This window comes from Megascapheus bottae, chromosome 6, assembly GCF_031878675.1.
Source record: "Megascapheus bottae isolate mThoBot1 chromosome 6, mThoBot2.hap1, whole genome shotgun sequence".
Lineage (NCBI taxonomy): Eukaryota > Metazoa > Chordata > Mammalia > Rodentia > Geomyidae > Megascapheus > Megascapheus bottae.
In genome coordinates, this window is record NC_143514.1 from 45,867,934 (window position 1) to 45,885,478 (window position 17,545).

Here is a 17,545-nt window from a genome sequence, read left to right on the forward strand (position 1 = left end):
TTTAGAACACGGCCTTGTCAGGGCTCAAAGAGATGAAGCAAAGTCACAACTTGGTGATTCTTAGATTCCTTAAGGATTCCATTCAGATGCTCTATTCCATGCTTCAAGTACCAGGTTTTCTCAACCAGGGTCCAGATCGGCTTTAGACATTTAAACAAAGCTGGAGTTCTGTGACTGTTACTATGCAAATCCCCATATTTGCTTCTCCTACTCTACTAGTAGAGAGACAAGAACCCGTGTTATCTATCAAGGAGACACTAACTTGCATTCAGTCTTAACCGTTTACTAAAGACCCTTAGTTTCTCATTATGCTCTGCAATGTGTCAACGCAATGTAGTAATAACTAGTTCACTCCAGTGTTTTCTCAGACACGTTCTTTCCATAACTCTCAAAAGTCAGAATTGGTTTCTCCTTCGACTAAAACATTTCCTCTAGATCAGCATTATTGAAATCTTTGGGCCCAATATCTTGTGTCAGAGACTATCCACACCTTATATAACACTCCAATGGAGTTCTCTTTCTAGTTAGACAGTTGGCAAGCTACTCTTAAAGCCTAACTTTCCACCTTTCCTTCAGATGATACTATTTCTTGTACCACCTGTTTCACTTCATTTGCTGTAAGAAGAAGAGACCAAGACAGGGTCACACGTGGTGAATGATTATTGAACAGGAAATTTGAAGAAGGATCATGGTGAGGGAGCAGAAAGAGGTATGGAGAGCCCTCAGAAATAATTCAGGTCTGATACTAAAGGAGAGTAGGGAGAAAGGAAAATGGTATAAGAAGAGTGTCAGACTATAGTATAGCCAGAGAAGGTTTTGGAATTATAGTCCTTGACTTCAAGTAGCCCATTAGAGGAATCCTGTATCTCACAGAATGGCATCCGTTAAAGTTCACACCATGTTAGTCATTGGCTAAGAGCAGCTGGAGGATCGTGAGCAAATGTGAGGGATGATAACTTCAGAGGTGGGGGATCATTCAGTTATATTACCACATAGATACAAGCATCACATTTCTACAGCTATAGAATCTGGAGGATTTACACTTTACATTTTCTGTTCTGGCTATGTAGCTTCTTTGTACTGCTATTTGGAAAATTCCTTCACGTGCCTTGGCTGGAATATTTATATATGTTGAAACCTATGGTGTTTAGAGTTTGGAGTTTTGGCAAGAGCTAATATGAATACTGAATGTTTCCCAGAGGTTCTTGTGGTAAGTGCCTGGTCCCCAGGCTTGAGTCTTTGAAAGTACACCTCCCAAAGGGGTGGTGAGGCCCTGGGTGTAGTCCTGTCTTTTTCATATTATGTGTCCTGATTTATGATGTGATTGTCTCCACCATTCACTCCCTGCCTTGCCATCTGCCATTCCAACCAGGGAGACACAGGAATGGGTCTACTCAGTTTTGGACCAGAGCCTCCAACATCATGTGTCAAAATAAACTTTCCTCTCTGGACAAGTTAATTATTTCCAGTATTTCATCCATTACTGTCGTGAGAAATTGGTTAACACAGGAAGTAATTAGGTCATGGAAGGGGAGTCCTCCTGTAAAAGATTAGCCCTGACAGGGAGATGGAGAAATCAGAACTCTTTGTTCCTTGGTATATCCTTGGCATGGACAATGCAGGTGGTCCTCAAGAAATGTTTTTTGGTGGAATGAAGCATATTATTTTCAGTAGGTGGCAGTATGCCAACAACCTGCCGGGTTATGCTGATACATCCAAACAATATTTTTCCACACTCCAAATATTATTTGTATCACCAACAGCTTCAAAACTAAGAATTTTTAGTCTTTTGGCAGTCTCTAAAGTCCCTTTCCTATTTGCCAATACTGAAGCAGGACAGACCTGGCCTGTAGCATAACTTTACTTTTATTTTTTCTTATGCTGGAGCTCGAATCCAGGGTCTTGTCCACGGTGGGCAAACCGTCTCCCTTTGAGCTACATACTCCCTGGTCCTTTATAAGATCCGACTCACTGAAGCTTGTGGGCTCCAACAAGAATGGAGCCTTTAGTTCCTAGAGCCCAGAGGTGATCCCCCTCCAGCCGCTAGGGGGAGCCATAGCGCGGGGGAGGGGGGTGGCCTGCTGGGAGGACGACTCTGGGCGTGGGTAACGACTGCTCCAAGTGGGCGGAGCAAAGGGGGCCCGGCGGCTCGCGGGCGGGAAATGCGGAAGTGGGGGGGGGGTGTCTGGGGAAGAGTGCGCGTGCGCCGAGGTCCGGCCGCGGAGTCTTCCCGCTCTCCCACTGACAGAGTACGTCCTCACGGTGACGCCTTTGCCCTCCCCTCTTCGTAGTGGGCCCGAGGTGGGGGGGGAGAGCGGAGCGTGGGGTGGGCGACACTGTGTGTGTATGGGAGGGCTCTGGTGGTGGTGGGGGCGGTGAGGAGGCGGCGGGTGGGGTGCGCGGGCTCTGGAGGGGGCTCAGGAGGGGGGTGTGGAGGGGCGCCGGGCCGGGTCTCCCGCCTGCGGGGCTGGGCCGCTACCTTGGCGGGGAAGGTGCCTGCTCCCTGCCGCCTGGCTGCCTGTTCCGGGGAGCTGCTGCTCCGGGAAGCGTTTGCATGGCCCGGGTCGTCCGAGTAACGCCCCCTGGCCGTGGAGGGCATCCCCGCGGCCGCCCCGCCCTGGGCTGGCCCGGCGCACCCCAAACTCCCCCCCCCCCCCCCCGGCATGGGAAAAAAGGAAATATCCAGTCCGACCAGTTCTTCCTAAACTTGTCTACAGAAAGCACACGTTTGGTACTCTTTAAATGTCACCATCAGTGTACATGAGAGCAAGATTTAAAAAAAAAATAGTTTCATTTAGTTATTTTTTTATTACTGTGCCATGCAATCTGCTACAGGAAATGTGAGTCCAGGGCAGTTGAAAGACCTCATTTGGTTATTCAGGAGTTGATCAACTGGAGGAGGCCTTGTGATTCACATCTCTCGCTCACAACCAGGTCTGGGGATCAGGGGTGCAGGGTGACATTTGGAAGTCAAAGAATCAAATCTGCCTTACAACTTATTTAGTTCTTTTTAAAAGCCTTCTAGTCGTGTGTGTACTTTGTCTGAATGACTATTTTAAAGTACATGTCCTATTTTTGCCAATGTGACAGCAGTTTCCATAGAAACTAGAGAAGAAATAGTCATTTCCACCAGGAGTTGTGAAAACTCTCCTAGGCTTCAGCTGCCATTGCCAGAGAGTGATGTACTTGCTCATTCTGAGATGCCACAGAAAAGAATTGAGGAAGAATTGAAGAATGTTCAAAGAGGCCAGCAAGGCAAATTGTTTTATTTTCTCACACCATTAATTTAGTCATCTTAGAAGTCTGCCAGCACTATTTGTTGGCCTGCCACAGTTCTTCTAAAGAGAACCTATCAGCACTTAATTGTTTCTTAGGTGCCTGATGGTCTAGTGATTGGCTCTTTGAAAAATGTATAAATAGATTTCTTCTTTCCATTCTTTAAGATAAGAAAAATGTATAAATAGATTTCTTCTTTCCATTCTTTATTTAAGATAAGGGACTACAGGTTATTAGCTACTATTTCCATTCTAAGTGACACTTGATTGTCAATGATACAATGATTTTAATTATATGCATGTGCTAGGGCTTTTGTTTTTACTTCTGTCAGTGAAGAATGTCTCCCATGTTCTGAGATGAACAGTTTTCTTGTCAGATGAGTAGAGCTAAGCAGTGCGAGTAGATGTGCACAGGCAGACATAGGAGACTCTTCTGACATGTGCAAGTAAACTATAGGTTCTGGGATTTAGCATTGGGGGAAGGAGGGGTTAATGAAAGAACCTGGGGTAGTGGCAGGCCACATTCTGAAGAAGTTTATTGAAGCCTAAAACTACTATGAAATAGGCATAGTGGTGCATACTTTTAACTTCAACGCTTCAGGAATCAGACACAGGCAGATTTTCCTCCAGAAAAAGTTAATGAGAACCTATCTCGGAAACAGAAGGGAAGAGTTGGGAGCATAACTCAAATGATAGGGCCCTTAGCCCTGGGTTCAATTCCCAATGAAAGAAGACTTTTAAAAATACAAAAGTGCTCGCTTGATTTTAAGATTTACAAAAGCAATGCATTCTGTAAAAATGTAAACTGCCCAGAAACAAGACTTAAATTCTGAGATACTACCCTCCTGCTACCCAAAATGAGTAGCTTGTATATGCTTCCTAAAATTTACTTTGTTACATTAGTATATTTATAGCAGATATATATACCTCTATATATGTGTGTATATCTGCTTTTTATAGATTCGACAAGGAGTTTTGTCTGTTTTTATTCTCTGTTCTTACTCAGAATCGTGTCTGGCACATAGTTGCACTCATATAATATTGAGTGAATGAAAAAGTTGAATGACTGGAATAACACTCTAGAGGTCAAAATTTGAATGAGAGAAGTGTTTCATCAAGGTAGTCAGAGAGAAATTTAAGAGCACTGAAACTTCCCTCTGTTTTCTTAATTTTGTAAGAACTGTATTGATTTTGATGACTGTATTCTGTCCCCTGCTTCATTCACCTACCTTTCCTTCTACTCCGCATTTTCTGCTGTTTGTTTTGTAGGACTTTGAGTTGTTAGCTTTTGCTGTTACTAGGCTCAAATCCATGATAGTAGTTATATCTCTTTTTAGGTGGTTTGAATCTATGTTAACCTCTCTGTGGCTTTGCTCGTACTGTAGGATCTTGCCTTGACCCTACAGATCTCCATAGTTTGGCTGTTGATTCATATTAACTAAACATTCTGTCCTTCAGATGAACCGGCCCCATGTCAGTAGCCACCTGCAGGGCGGCTCCACATACACAGCATTTCCATCTCTACTAGAAATCAAACTGCAAAAAAGCCAGACCCATTCCCTTTACTTCACATCTGGTGAAGTGGTAGAGTGCTGCTTTAAATCTTGTCTCATACTAAGCAGAGTTCTTGTGAGAAGCTTTTATTGTTATTATTTGTAAACCTGAATATCTGCCTAGACAGATTTCTGGTTCCAATAGTTCATAATGTTAACAGCATAGGACATTTAGTTGGGTGCTGGTGGCTCCTGCCTGTAATCCTAGCTACCCAAAAGACTGAGATCTGAGGGTAACAATTCAAAGTCATCCTGGGCAGGAAAGTTCATGACAGTTTTAATTCTAATTAACTATCAGAAAAATGGAAATGGAGCGGTGGCTCAAAGTGGTAGAGCACTAGCTTTGAGCTAGAAAGATTGGGGGCAGAGTCCAGGCTCTTGAGTTCAAGTACCATGACCAACAAACAAACAAAAAAATAAAATGGGACTTTTATATGCACTCTTTACTAGATTCTGTACTTCTGTTTGGTCCTTAGAACAATTGCTTTACTCTAATTTAGGGGATGAACTGGATAACTAGCACTCCAGGGTGGCAAAGCCCAGAAACAGCTGGGTGGAGTCATTTAGGAGGTGGAATTGATTGATTTAATGTGGACTTCAATCTTTTGAACGTCAGAAGTCACCAGGGATAATCTAGAATGTTTTAGAACTGACTCACTGAAAATTGGAAAACATAAGCCACAGAAGGAACCCCCAGGTAGTTCCAGTAACATTTATAACATTAAAATGCTATTAATTTTTATCTGAACTTACGTGCAACTGCTTCTTACTTTGTTTTGCTGCATACCACTAACTTTAGAGCCAACTTAACACAGGCTTTACAGTGTTATGCTGGACACTTTTGCATTACTTTCTGTGTTAGGATAGCCACTTCTTCCTCTGTGGCCAGTGGTAGGGGTCGCTAGGCACCAATATGTCCTTAATACCCCATTTTCTAAGTTGAGGCTAAGATGAGATTTGACATTTATCTGTTCAGTAGCTTAGATAGGAAGTAGAAGAAAGGACATTGGTTTGTCTTATTTTTGTAGTTTGATTTCTACTAGATAGTTTAAATTCCATTGTTAAGTGATTGATGATTGCTAGTTTTGAAATGATCTTTAGGGTTAAATTATTATTATTATTATTATTTTTACCACTTTTCAGCTTCATTCAAAAAGGAAAATAAAAAGGGCTATCATCTTTTTAATGATGGCAAGCTATTATAAATCAGCCTAGATTATAATTTTGTACTAACTTGAAATCAATTTTTATGTAGCATGACCTTTATTCACTTTATACATGAATAATGAAAGAGTGTAATGAATAAGCTTCATTGAGGCTAATTTGAGTATTTTCAAATAGTTTAATATAATGTTTATTACCATTTGCATTTTCTAAATATCTTTGTAGATAGTACTGTATTAGTTAAAGCTGAGTTAGTTTTACCTGCCTCCCCTAACTTTTACTATATAAATTTTAAGACTTCTGAAAACTTAAAAAAAAAGGAAACTAAGGAACTCACACATAAGCCATCATATCAGTATGATAATTGCTAACAGTATTGGCTCTGTCCGTGTGCAGAGCTTGTTTATGTGTGCATGTGTTTTCAGTAAATCTGTACATGTATATGTGTTTGTATTCTCAGTAGAATTTGAAAGTATCAGTTATCATTGAAGAGATACTTCAACAAGCATCAGTAATAAAAGCCACTTCTGTCACCAGAATATATCTAAGAAAAGAATGGCCTAAAATAACTTCAAAACAAGTCCATATTAGATTCCCTTATCTTGTTCTAATTGTTTTATAAAGCTTTTTTTTTCTTTCAGTCTAAGATGCAAAATTTACACATTGTCTCTTGGTTATTGTGTCTTTTTTAGAACCTTAAAAATAGATTGAAATGGAGTTAGTATATAGTAGTTGTATATTGAGTGTAACATAATTTTAGGGACTCTTTTTTGGTAGTTCTGTAGTTTTCTTTTCCTTCCTTCCTTCCTTCCTTCCTTCCTTCCTTCCTTCCTTCCTTCCTTCCTTTCTTCCTTTCTTTTTTCTTTTTCTTTTTGGTGGGTCATGGGGCATGGACTCCGCCTGGGCGCTGTCCCTGAGCTCTTCAGCTCAAGGCTACTACCTTACCCTTGAGCCATGCCCCCCTTCCCATTTTTTAGAGGTTAATTAGAGATAAGAGTCTTAGGTCCTTTTGTGCCTGGGCTGGCTTTGAACCCTGATCCTCAGATCTCGGCCTCCTGAGAAGCTAGGTGTGAGCCATCAGTGCCAGCTAGTTCTGGGGTTTTCAAGCCAGGGCCACATACTTAATATGCAAGTTCCTTGCAACTTCAGCCTTGTCCTGATCTTTTTTGCTTTAGTTTGTCTTTGAAAGGGTCTTATGTTTTTACCTGGTCTAGCCTCAGACTGGGATCTTTTCCCTTTACTTCCCACAAAGCTGGGATGGTGTTTGTACCATCATGCCCTGTTCATGAGACAGGTTCTAGCTAAAATTTGTTCCCTGAGATGGCCTAAAGCCTAGATCCTCCTATCCCTGCCCTTAAGTGGCTGGGATTGCAGGTATGTGCTTTTATTCACACACCTTTGGAAGAATTTGTACATCTCATGGAAAATAACAGATCTGATGTTGTCATTTACATTGATTTAAAGAAGTTATGATGTGCCTTAGAATTGTTTACTTTGTGTGTCTTGTGTGTGTGGGGGGGTCATTAAACTTCATGGGCTATTGAATTTTTAGTTTCTATCACATTTTGGCAGTTTGGGGCCATTACTTTTTTTTTTTTTTAAGATTTCCCTTTTCTTAAAGATTACAACTGCAAGGATATTAGTTTATTCAAAGTTGTCCCAGACTCTTGATACTTTCTTTTAAGTGTGTTTCTGTTTGGCACGTCTTCTAGTCTATAAGTTTTTATTCCTAAATACTTAATTCTAGTGTAAATTTCATCCAGTGTATCTTTACCTTAGAATGATGTGTTTTCTTGTTTGCATTAAATGTAGGCTTAAAAAAATTTTTTTTTTAAAGTTCCCTTACTGTGTAGCCCAGGAAGTTCTTGGACTCACTTTTCTTCAGCCTCTACAGTTACAGGATAATAAGGATGTACCACCATCCCTAGCATGTTGACCTTTTAAAAGAAGTAACCCGTGTTTCTACAAAAATATGCTCAAGTTTTCCTTTAGCTTCTTAACTATGGAATTCAATAAACTTATATATTTGCAAACTTATTACAGGTGGTTTTGACTATGTATACTCAAAGTAAAATATAAAATGAAACTTAAATCTCAAAAAAAAATGAAACTTAAATCTCACGTGCTTATATGTGGATTGGTTTTTAGAGAAGCTGGGTCCATCCCTTATTTACACCAGTTGTGTTTAAATCATGGTGCAGTCTTCCTCTCTAAAATCAAATGGTGTCCCAAAAGCAAAGCAAAAGTCAATATGATTAATTTGAGCCATACAGTGACAATGTTAGATCTCTTGAAAGGTAGCATGCTTTATAGTGGAAGTTGAGGGCATTGTGGGAAAAAATGAGCCAAAAATCTGCTGTACAATATGAACTTGGCATCCTGACTGTCCAATTTTTCCTTATTCTGACTAGAGCCGTATGCATGCCCATATCAACAGTCTACGATATAGTTACTATAGCTACTTGAATATACTTTCTACTAATACTGAAATCTGTCTTATTTTTCATTGATGTTTCTAATTATTTTATATTGATATGTCTAATTATTATTTTGCATTGATTGTTTGATTGTGGACAAAATGTATTTTTTTAACCTCTTGCACTCCTAGTAATACCTAATTGTAAACTGTACTTTGTAAAGTGCTGGGTATGTTTGTATTCTTATGGAGTTCTCTCCACTTTGCTCTTCTCCCCTCCCAGGGTTCCCAGAATGTTGTTTCTTAGAAACTGTTTCATCATTTTGGGTGTTGTTTTTACTATAGTAGGTTTTAGCTCAAATGTCTGAGGCCACTGGGTGTTGCTTGTAATCTGATGTGTGGCCAGAATACCTTTTATTGTAGGACTAATTTTCACCTGACATTAAGGCCAAATTCTTCAGTGTATTCTTCTCAATAGTCATGAATTATAAACATATTGGTTTTCAACTCTGAAAGGTCAGAACAGACACTAGACCCTATTCTCTGAGCTGTGCATATTGTGTGTGCTCTAGTCTTTTCATATTTTTTGGGGGGGAGGGCAGGTTTAGAGTTTTTTTTTCCCCTTCACACATATATCCTGCTAGGACTCAGCAAAATAGGAGCCAGGACTTTTCTGCAGATGGTCAGGTGTCCCTCTGTGTCCCTTTGTCATCTTATTCTTTGTCCAGTAAGCACTGGCTACTTGAGTCTACTTGAACTCCTAGCTTCTCTTCAATTTAGTGATGTGTTTTCTCTGCCAGGTGCCAGGGAACTGTCCAGGCAGTAATCTGGGCAGTTTTAGGACTTACGTTGTTTGTCTTCAGTCTCTCAGTCCTCCACTGCTCCACTGCTCATGTCCAGCCTGCTGAAACAGTTGTCACACACACACACACACACACACACACACACACACACACACACACACACAATCTGGTTTTTTTTTTTTGTTATTGTTTAAGTAGGAAAGTGAATTTGGTCCATTTTTTTTTACCCCAAGTACAAGTCTCAGGATTTTATATGAAGGAGTAAAATTTCAATTTCTAAGTCATATTTTGCAGGATTAGTTGAGTGGCTCAAGTGGTGGTAGAGAACCTGCTTAGCAAGTACTAGATTCTGAGTTCAAACTCCAGGACACCAAAAGAAAAAAAAAGATAAGTTTTCAAAAATTAGGTTTTTCTATCCTGTTACATATTCTTCTTGCCTACACTTACTGAGGACTGACTCTTTTGTTAATTTCATATAGTTTATTTGTTAGTTTCTAAATACTTTGTTAAAAAACTGAAAATAAGAAAATGATAGAAACAATTCTACTTTCTGAAGCCACCTTGCAGTAATGCAATGCATACTTTCTCTGCTCCATGTCATAGGGGGGCTTTGCGTAGGGAAGGCCCTGAGTAGAGTGTTAGAGCACCTACTTAATAAGCATGCTATTCCCACTTTCATAAATCTTTTCCTTGGGTATTTATATTTTATCTTTTGTGTCCTAGGTAATCAAGAACAAGGAAGATGAGCTTCTTCTATGGACTACAGTCTGGCACTAGAAACTATTTTTTCTCCCATTGTCATTCACTGGCGAAGTGGGCCAGATGGAACTCATGCACAGTGACTTCCATGGGCAGCCGTCAAGTACAAAGTCTCCTTGTAGTACATAGGTATCAGGGACTCAAGTCAGCCAGTCACTGTGATGTGGTCACTTTCCTGCCGGGAAATGTTCGTTTCTATAGGACTTTGAATAACAGACCAGAATACCTCTCAAGTACCCAAAGAAGGGCATTGTGGATGGACGCACATAAAGGCGCTATGGGACGTGGCTTTTATCCAGGATGGGTGCTGATAAAGCAAGGTGCTGTAGTTCCTGTTTTCAGGGCTGTCCAGCCTCCCAGCTGTTCTCCAGGAAGAGTAGCCCAGAGTCTCCACACTTCTCCCTGCATGCGGGCCGCCCCAGTGCCCCTCCTGCTGGTCATTTTGAAGCCCATGCAGAAGCTGCTGGCAATCATTGTGGGCAGGTAGAATGCTTTGGCAGCATGACCTTTTGTATTTCTTTTTTTTTGTTTTTGTGGAACAGTTATTTTTATTATCTGTACTGACTTAAAATTAGGCTTTAGTATTTGTACAACTATACTTTTAAAGAAGCCTGGTTACTCTTCCCCCATATCATGTTTAGCTCAATATTGTTTGTAAACAGTACATTTCACTCAATTGTGATTTAATCATCTTTGAAGTAATATGATGCACATCATGGTAGAGAAATGTGTTGTTTAGAAGTCGTGTGTTGGTGTAGTCATTTAAAAATATTTATAATTGCAAGAATCAGAAGTATTGGCAATAGTTCATGTATAAGAACATTGCCTATTTGTGAAATTTTAGGTTGTAAATCATGAAACTGAGTAATTGATAAGAAAGGGCTCATGTCTAGTGAAGTTAACTCTTAGACTATCAGAACTTATTTTTTTTTCTGTTCTATTTCCAAAACATTATTTTTTTTTCATGGTAATTCTTTATAACAATTACTATTTTTATAGCTAATTTTTTTTTTTTGAGTCATAGGGCTTGAACTCTGGGCCTGGGCACTGTCCCTGAGCCCTTCAGCTCAAGGCTACTGCCCTACCCATGGGCCTGGGCATTCTCTCTGACCTCTTCAGCTCAGTGTTACCGCCGCCCTACCCCTTGAGCCACAGCCCCACATCCCGGTTTTTAGTGATTAATTGGAGATTTTTAGTGATTAATTGGAGATAAGATGCGCACACTTGGACGGTTTTTAGGTCTTAGGTCTTTGGTACCCGTCTTTACTGCCTAGGCTGGCTTTAAACTGTGATGCTCAGATCTCAGCCTCCTGAGTAGCTAGTATTACATGAGCCACCAAGCCTGCCCAGCTAGGCTAAATCATTTTTAAGCCCTATTTTCTCTTGCTTGATGAAGATTAAAGCAATTCAATCATTACCTTTTCATAAAGCCGTCTTAAAATTGTTAACTCTGAAGTCCTTTGTACTAATATTTTTTCCCATAGTGACACTTCAATTTACATTTACTCAAAACTCAAGAACTTCCCTTAATATGTTGTCTTTGCAGTTTAGTATTGGCACTCAGAAAATAAGCAGCTATGTTGGCTTACAGGCTAAATAACCATATCATCATTTCCTGGAATAAGGAACGGCTTTCCCAGCTTTAATGTGTTCTCATCCTTGTAAATTATTTATATTTAATTTTGCTGTTGGTTAACACCGGAAGTTACCCATGATTTCATTTTTAGAATATGTTCTGCATACATTTTCTATTTTCTGTTTTTGGTAGTATTGGGGTTTGGACTGCTCCTCTACCACTTGAGTCACACTTCTAGACTGAATATATACACTTTAAATATGAAATATTTAAGTTCATCTCAAGTTTGAAATAGGAGATACGTATATTTTATAATTTGATTTATGGTCCTTCTGCTTCAAATGCCTTCTCTAAGGCATTTCCTGTATGCCACTGTCAGTCAACATTTTGCCACTGTCGCAGACACCTGAAGTATGTGAAGGGAAGAGGCTCACTGTTTTCTAGTTTCATTGGCTTTGGTCCATGATTTCTTGGGACTGTGGTGGCACAGTTCTTCATGGTGGGAGCATGTGGTACAGGAAGCCTTTTTATTTGTTGATGGCCAGGAAGCCTAAAGAGAAGTAAGAAGGAGCTGGGGTTCCAGTGTCCCACTAAGAGTATACCCAATGACTCAGTTCCACCTCCCACTTGGCTTCCCCTCCTAAATCCTCACCACCTCCAGAGGATGCAGGCTGGCAACAGATCTTTACTATTTGGACCCTTGGTGATTCTTCCAGACATTGTAACAAAAGTAAGATACTTTTCATAAGTTAACTATATTGTAAAAACAAAAGAAAATTTAAGGGAATGTTGTATGTATGTTGGATTTGTATTAACATTTTACAGATAACTCACAAGTAAATTTTTTTTTTTTGGTCACATTATTGAAAACATGGCTTATTGTTGAAGTGCTTGTGACCTCTGCTGAGCTCTGGAGTGACCTTTTGCTCACCCTGAGTTGTTACTTGTGAACTTTCCCATGTTCTTATTTCCAGTGCTTTGGGCCTTCTTATCACTTCTCTTTTACAACATAGCGAAATTTCTGCTTCTGAGATTTTTTTTTTTTTGGGTGGGTCATGGGGCTTGAACTTGGCCTTGACGCTGTCCCTGAGCTCTTCTACCACCCTATCCCTTGGCCTGGGTGGTGTCCCTAAACTCATCAGCTCAAGGCCATCGCCCTATCCTGGGCCTGGGTGGTGTCCCTAAACTCTTCAGCTCAAAGCCATCGCCCTATCCTGGGCCTGGGTATTGTTCCTAAGCTCTTCTGCTCAAAGCTACTGCCCTATCCCTTACCCAAGCCCCACTTTCCATTTTCTAGAGGTTAATTGGAGATAAGAGACCTAGGTCCTTTTGTGCCCGGGCTGGCTTTGAATCTTTATCCTCAGACCTTAGCCTCCTGAGTAGCTACAATTACAGACCTGAGCCACCATACCAAGCTGCAATATTTTTTTACTCCTCAAAAGTGAATGCTGAAGTAGTTTCCCTTTTCCCTTGCTGTCAGATTATGCTGTGAGTCTCAGTACAGCGGGCAGCATAGTGGTTGAAAATACAGATTTACTGTACCTAAAACTCTGATGTTTATTTGTGCAGTTTATCCCAGTTAAGCGATCACATGATCAGTCTCTGTAATGTTAGCCGTTGTGTTACCTGGTTTTCTTGTATTACTTCTGTCATCTTGGACAAGTCACTTAACTTCTCTGTATCCCAGTCTCCTATAATGTGGCTACGGGAAGATTAATATGTGTAATGATTAGAAAAGGACTTTATGGGTTATATAATAAATGCTTAGTAGCAGGAGTTTTAGCACAATAACTTCTCACTTAGTCCTTAAAATAGCTGAAGAAGAAAGCTTACATGAGCATTAAAGTTTTCATTTTCAACTATATACAGTGGATTACTCTTTCATTGTTTACGAAAGAGTGCATAAAATAAAGTCCTATTCATACAGTGAAATGTAATGATTGGAATCTTTGATAACATAAAATTCTAGCAGATGCATTTGAGTTTCAGTGATGCATGCTGATATAGTGATCAGAACTTTGAATTTTTCTCTTTGCTCCAGGGGCATAAGGAAATGGTGGCAGGCACTTCCTCCTAACAAGAAGGAACTGTTTAAGGAGAGTATAAGGAGGAATAAGTGGAAGTTACTCCTTGGTTTGAGTAGCTTTGGACTGCTATTTATAGTGTTTTATTTTACTCACCTGGAAGTAAGCCCGATCACAGGACGGAGCAAGCTACTATTATTGGGGAAAGAGCATTTCAGACTTCTATCAGAGCTGGAATATGAAGTAGTAAGTAGTAATTGTTTCTAATTAGATAATACTCAAAGCAAGAAAGTTTCTAAGTATGAAAGATGTACTTGTTTTATGTTAGACTTTGATATGAAGTGGGCAGTGTATCCCAGAAGGCCTTTCACCTTAGATTCCCATTGCCTGCATTGCTCTTGCTCCCATCTACCCAGCCAACTCCTGCTCAGTGCCTGCTCCCTTTACTGACAGTCTCAGGAAAGTCTTCCTAGCATGCTCCCATGGGATTAGGCAGAGTGACTAGCCTACGTGCCAGGGTATGTTCTGCATTCAGACTGAACTATAAACTAACTCAGTTATAGTTGTGTCCTGTGCTTGGCAGTTTAGAGTTATGTCTCCTACTCTGTTTTCTTCTTGGAGCTTACTGTGCTTCTCTTTGCTTACTTTGCTTTTCTTTCAAAGCATTAACTTGCTGTGCTTTCTCTATTGTTAGACTGAGCTCCGTGGGACCAAGGGCCATGGGTGTTTTGCAGATTAGTGCTTAGTGTGTACTAATTGAAGATACACCTATAGTGTGATGTTTTATATCTTGAAAGTCAGGCATAATAAATTAGCTTCCCCCCCAATATCATTTTTGAATTTTGGCAATTTATTGCATTTTTTTTTTAAGACAGGATCGTACTATATAACCCAGGCTCTTCTGGCCTGGAACTTTGTGTGTAACCCAGGCTGGCCTGCAAATCACAATCCTTCTATCTCAGTTTCCTGAGAGCTGGGTTATACATGTACCACCATGCCTGGCTGTATTTTCTGAATGCACAGTAAGTGAAGTTTAGAAGTTTTAACTCCTTGAAAAGCCATAACCCAGGTAGTAGCAGATTTGGACCCTGGTGAGTTCCACAGGGACAGAAGTGATCATCATGTCGCTCCTGTGTGGCACATGCATAGTATGTGCTCAGTTACCATTAGTCAGTTGATGTCTCAGCCTCATTTGATAGCTTTGACATGATTAGATCCACATACCATCCTTTCCAAATGAACTTCCGTTTGTGAAAGGAAAGCTGCCATTGATAAAAGAAGGTACAAGCACTCAGAGCCATAAAGACTGTTTTTAAAGTAAGAACAGTCTCTTGTAGTAGAATACATACAGAGGTTTGGAATGTTTCTTAGGATTCATTTAGTCAGATGCAGTTTTGAGGAAAAAAGTTCTAGAAAGATGGAGATAGGACTAGTTTCATTTATATTGCTTAGAAATGTTTAAGACATGTGCATATATGTCTATACGTGCATACACTTTGTTATTTCATTTTAAAACCAACACCTGTTTGGTATGAAAATTCAAACACATTTCATGATTTTACATTATAGATGTGTTATAAATGTATTATTATAAATAATAACTCCTTTAGAAATAGTTTTTTGTTTCACTTTTTTTTTTTTTGCCAGTCCCGGGGCTTGAACTCAGGGCCTGAGTCCTTGGGCTTTCCAAAGGTGAGAGCTCTACCCCTTGAGCCACAGCACCACTTTTTCTATGTGTATGGTACCACGGAATCGAACCCAGAACTTCATGAATGCTTGGCAAGCACTTTTCCACTAGGTTAAAGTCCTGGACTCTCTGTTTCAGTTTACACTGATGAGTTATACTTTACAATATTAATTCATATGAAGATTATTTTAAATCCATATTAAATAAAATTACATACTTTAACTTTCTGGCAGTACTGGAGTTTGAACTCTAGGTCTTATATTTTCTAGACTGGTATCCCACCACTTGAGCTATAATTCCCTTTCCTAAATGTATGTGTTTTAAATGCATCTTGGAGAAGAAGGTTATACATTTTATGGAAATTGAATATTTTCAGAGCATCCTTAATTTTCTCACTATAGTTTAAAGAGTCATAACTGAAGCTGCTGGTCTTTCTCAATCTACATCAAGTAGAAGAAATCTACGCCCTTTCAGTAATTTCCTTTAATCTCTGTGAATAAAAAATTTAAAAATGAGTGAAATGTCTTTTCTTGTGTATAAGTTAAATTTCACATTAAATATAGGGTTTTTTGTGACTTATAAAAGCAGTTTCCTTATGCATCTTTCTTTGTAATGTTAAATCTTTATTCTCTAGGTAGCATATTATTTTCTGAAATACTTAAAGGTGTAAAGATAATATAGACTAGTAGAAAATAAAAATTTGATTTTGATGCATTTATGTGCAAAACCATAGTGATAGTATTTATTCCTTTGTGAAATTCCTTTGAATAATTCACACTCTTGGAATTTTGAGTGCACAATAAATACATTTTACATGATTAAAAATAAAACTGTCCCACACTAGCTACATCACTTGCCATGAAGTAAAACAAATATTCTGTGGCACTAAACATTTTGTAAAATAAAGAATCCTCTTGCTCTTCTAGTGGATGGAAGAATTTAAAAATGATATGCTAACTGAGAAAGACCCTCGATATCTGACCGTGAAAGAAGTAGTGCATCATTTAATTGAATGCAACAAAGACATTCCTGGGATCCCTGAAATCGACTGGGTTATTCATGTGGTTCATTCCCCTGACATAAATGCCTTCGTACTTCCAGTAAGTCCGTGTGTGCAAACACGTTTTGTATTGCTAGATTTAATGTCCTCATTTCTTTCTTGTTGAGGTTTTCTAATTGCAACATTACTTTCCTTATGGTGCAGAATGGACACATGTTTATTTTCACCGGGCTTTTAAATAGTGTGACTGACATCCACCAACTTTCCTTCCTTCTGGGCCATGAAATTGCACATGCAGTTCTTGGACATGCAGTAAGTAACTATAATAAATGTTTAGTTGTTTAAATACTGTTTTGAAGTCCTCCAGGTGTATTGTTTAAAGAACAGAAGCATTTCAGGTTTCTTTATTTCAGTGATGGAACTTTAGTTTTGAGTAAATGCCTTTTAGTGTTACCTAAAACTAGCTGATTGGCTAATTTTGAGAATTTTTATGGCCTTTAGTATTTGATACTTAGTAATTAGTGTTTCTGTTAAATACTATTTTTTATCACCTGTCTCTTCAGCTAAAAAAAGTAATTATTCCCAACCTCTAATTATTTCAAATTAAAATTTAGACTTTCCATAATTATTAACATACTTATAATCCAGTCATAAAATTAATTGTTGCAAAGTGATATCACTATTAAGTGGGTAGATCAGTTTCCTTCCTTTTTTATTCTCAGAATAGCTTGGAGCATCTCAGAAATGTCTAGAATGATGTGCCATGTATAATTAATGCAAAGTAATAAGGCTACCTTGCTCTCTTACAGTTTCCCAAGGTTTTTCATATGTACCTTCCCATTCGTATCTTTAATGTCTCCTGAAGCATGTATTTATCATCCCTGTTTTATAGATGAGGAGAATAATGTTTGAAAAGACTACAAATCATATGACTAACATGCTACGGTGCTTGCCTATGTGCTGGTCTAGGTTTCCTTTTTTTGTTGCTGTAGTGATTATCTGCTGGTTAGTGTAGAGTCTACATCTACCGATCTTGGTATCAGTCCATTTGTGTGTGTGTGTGTGTGTGTGTGTGTGTGTGTGTGTGTGTGCGCGTGTGCGTGTGCGTGCACTTGTCAGTTCTAGGGCTTGAACTCAGGACTTATGTATTGTTTTTGAGCTTTTTGATTCAAGGATAGAATTCTGTTGCTTGAGCCACAGCTCTACTTTTGGTCTTTTGGTAGTTTATTAGAAATAAAAGTTTCAGACTTATAGGTCCAGGTTGAACCACAATCATCAGACCTCAGAT

At 39.3% G+C, this 17,545-nt stretch overlaps 1 protein-coding gene across 1 annotated transcript in view; it reads left to right on the plus strand.

Moving 5' to 3' along the window:
- The first annotated feature begins 2,173 nt into the window (after window positions 1–2,173).
- The window catches only part of Oma1 (OMA1 zinc metallopeptidase), a 59,300-nt gene continuing 43,928 nt past the window's right edge, over window positions 2,174–17,545 (plus strand). The window contains exons 1-5 of the mRNA XM_090333739.1: window positions 2,174–2,249; window positions 9,935–10,453; window positions 13,588–13,816; window positions 16,184–16,357; window positions 16,462–16,569. Of these exons, the coding sequence (XP_090189865.1) occupies window positions 9,954–10,453; window positions 13,588–13,816; window positions 16,184–16,357; window positions 16,462–16,569 (1,011 nt within the window). The 5' untranslated portion in view covers window positions 2,174–2,249; window positions 9,935–9,953. The remainder of the gene's footprint in view (window positions 2,250–9,934; window positions 10,454–13,587; window positions 13,817–16,183; window positions 16,358–16,461; window positions 16,570–17,545) is intronic.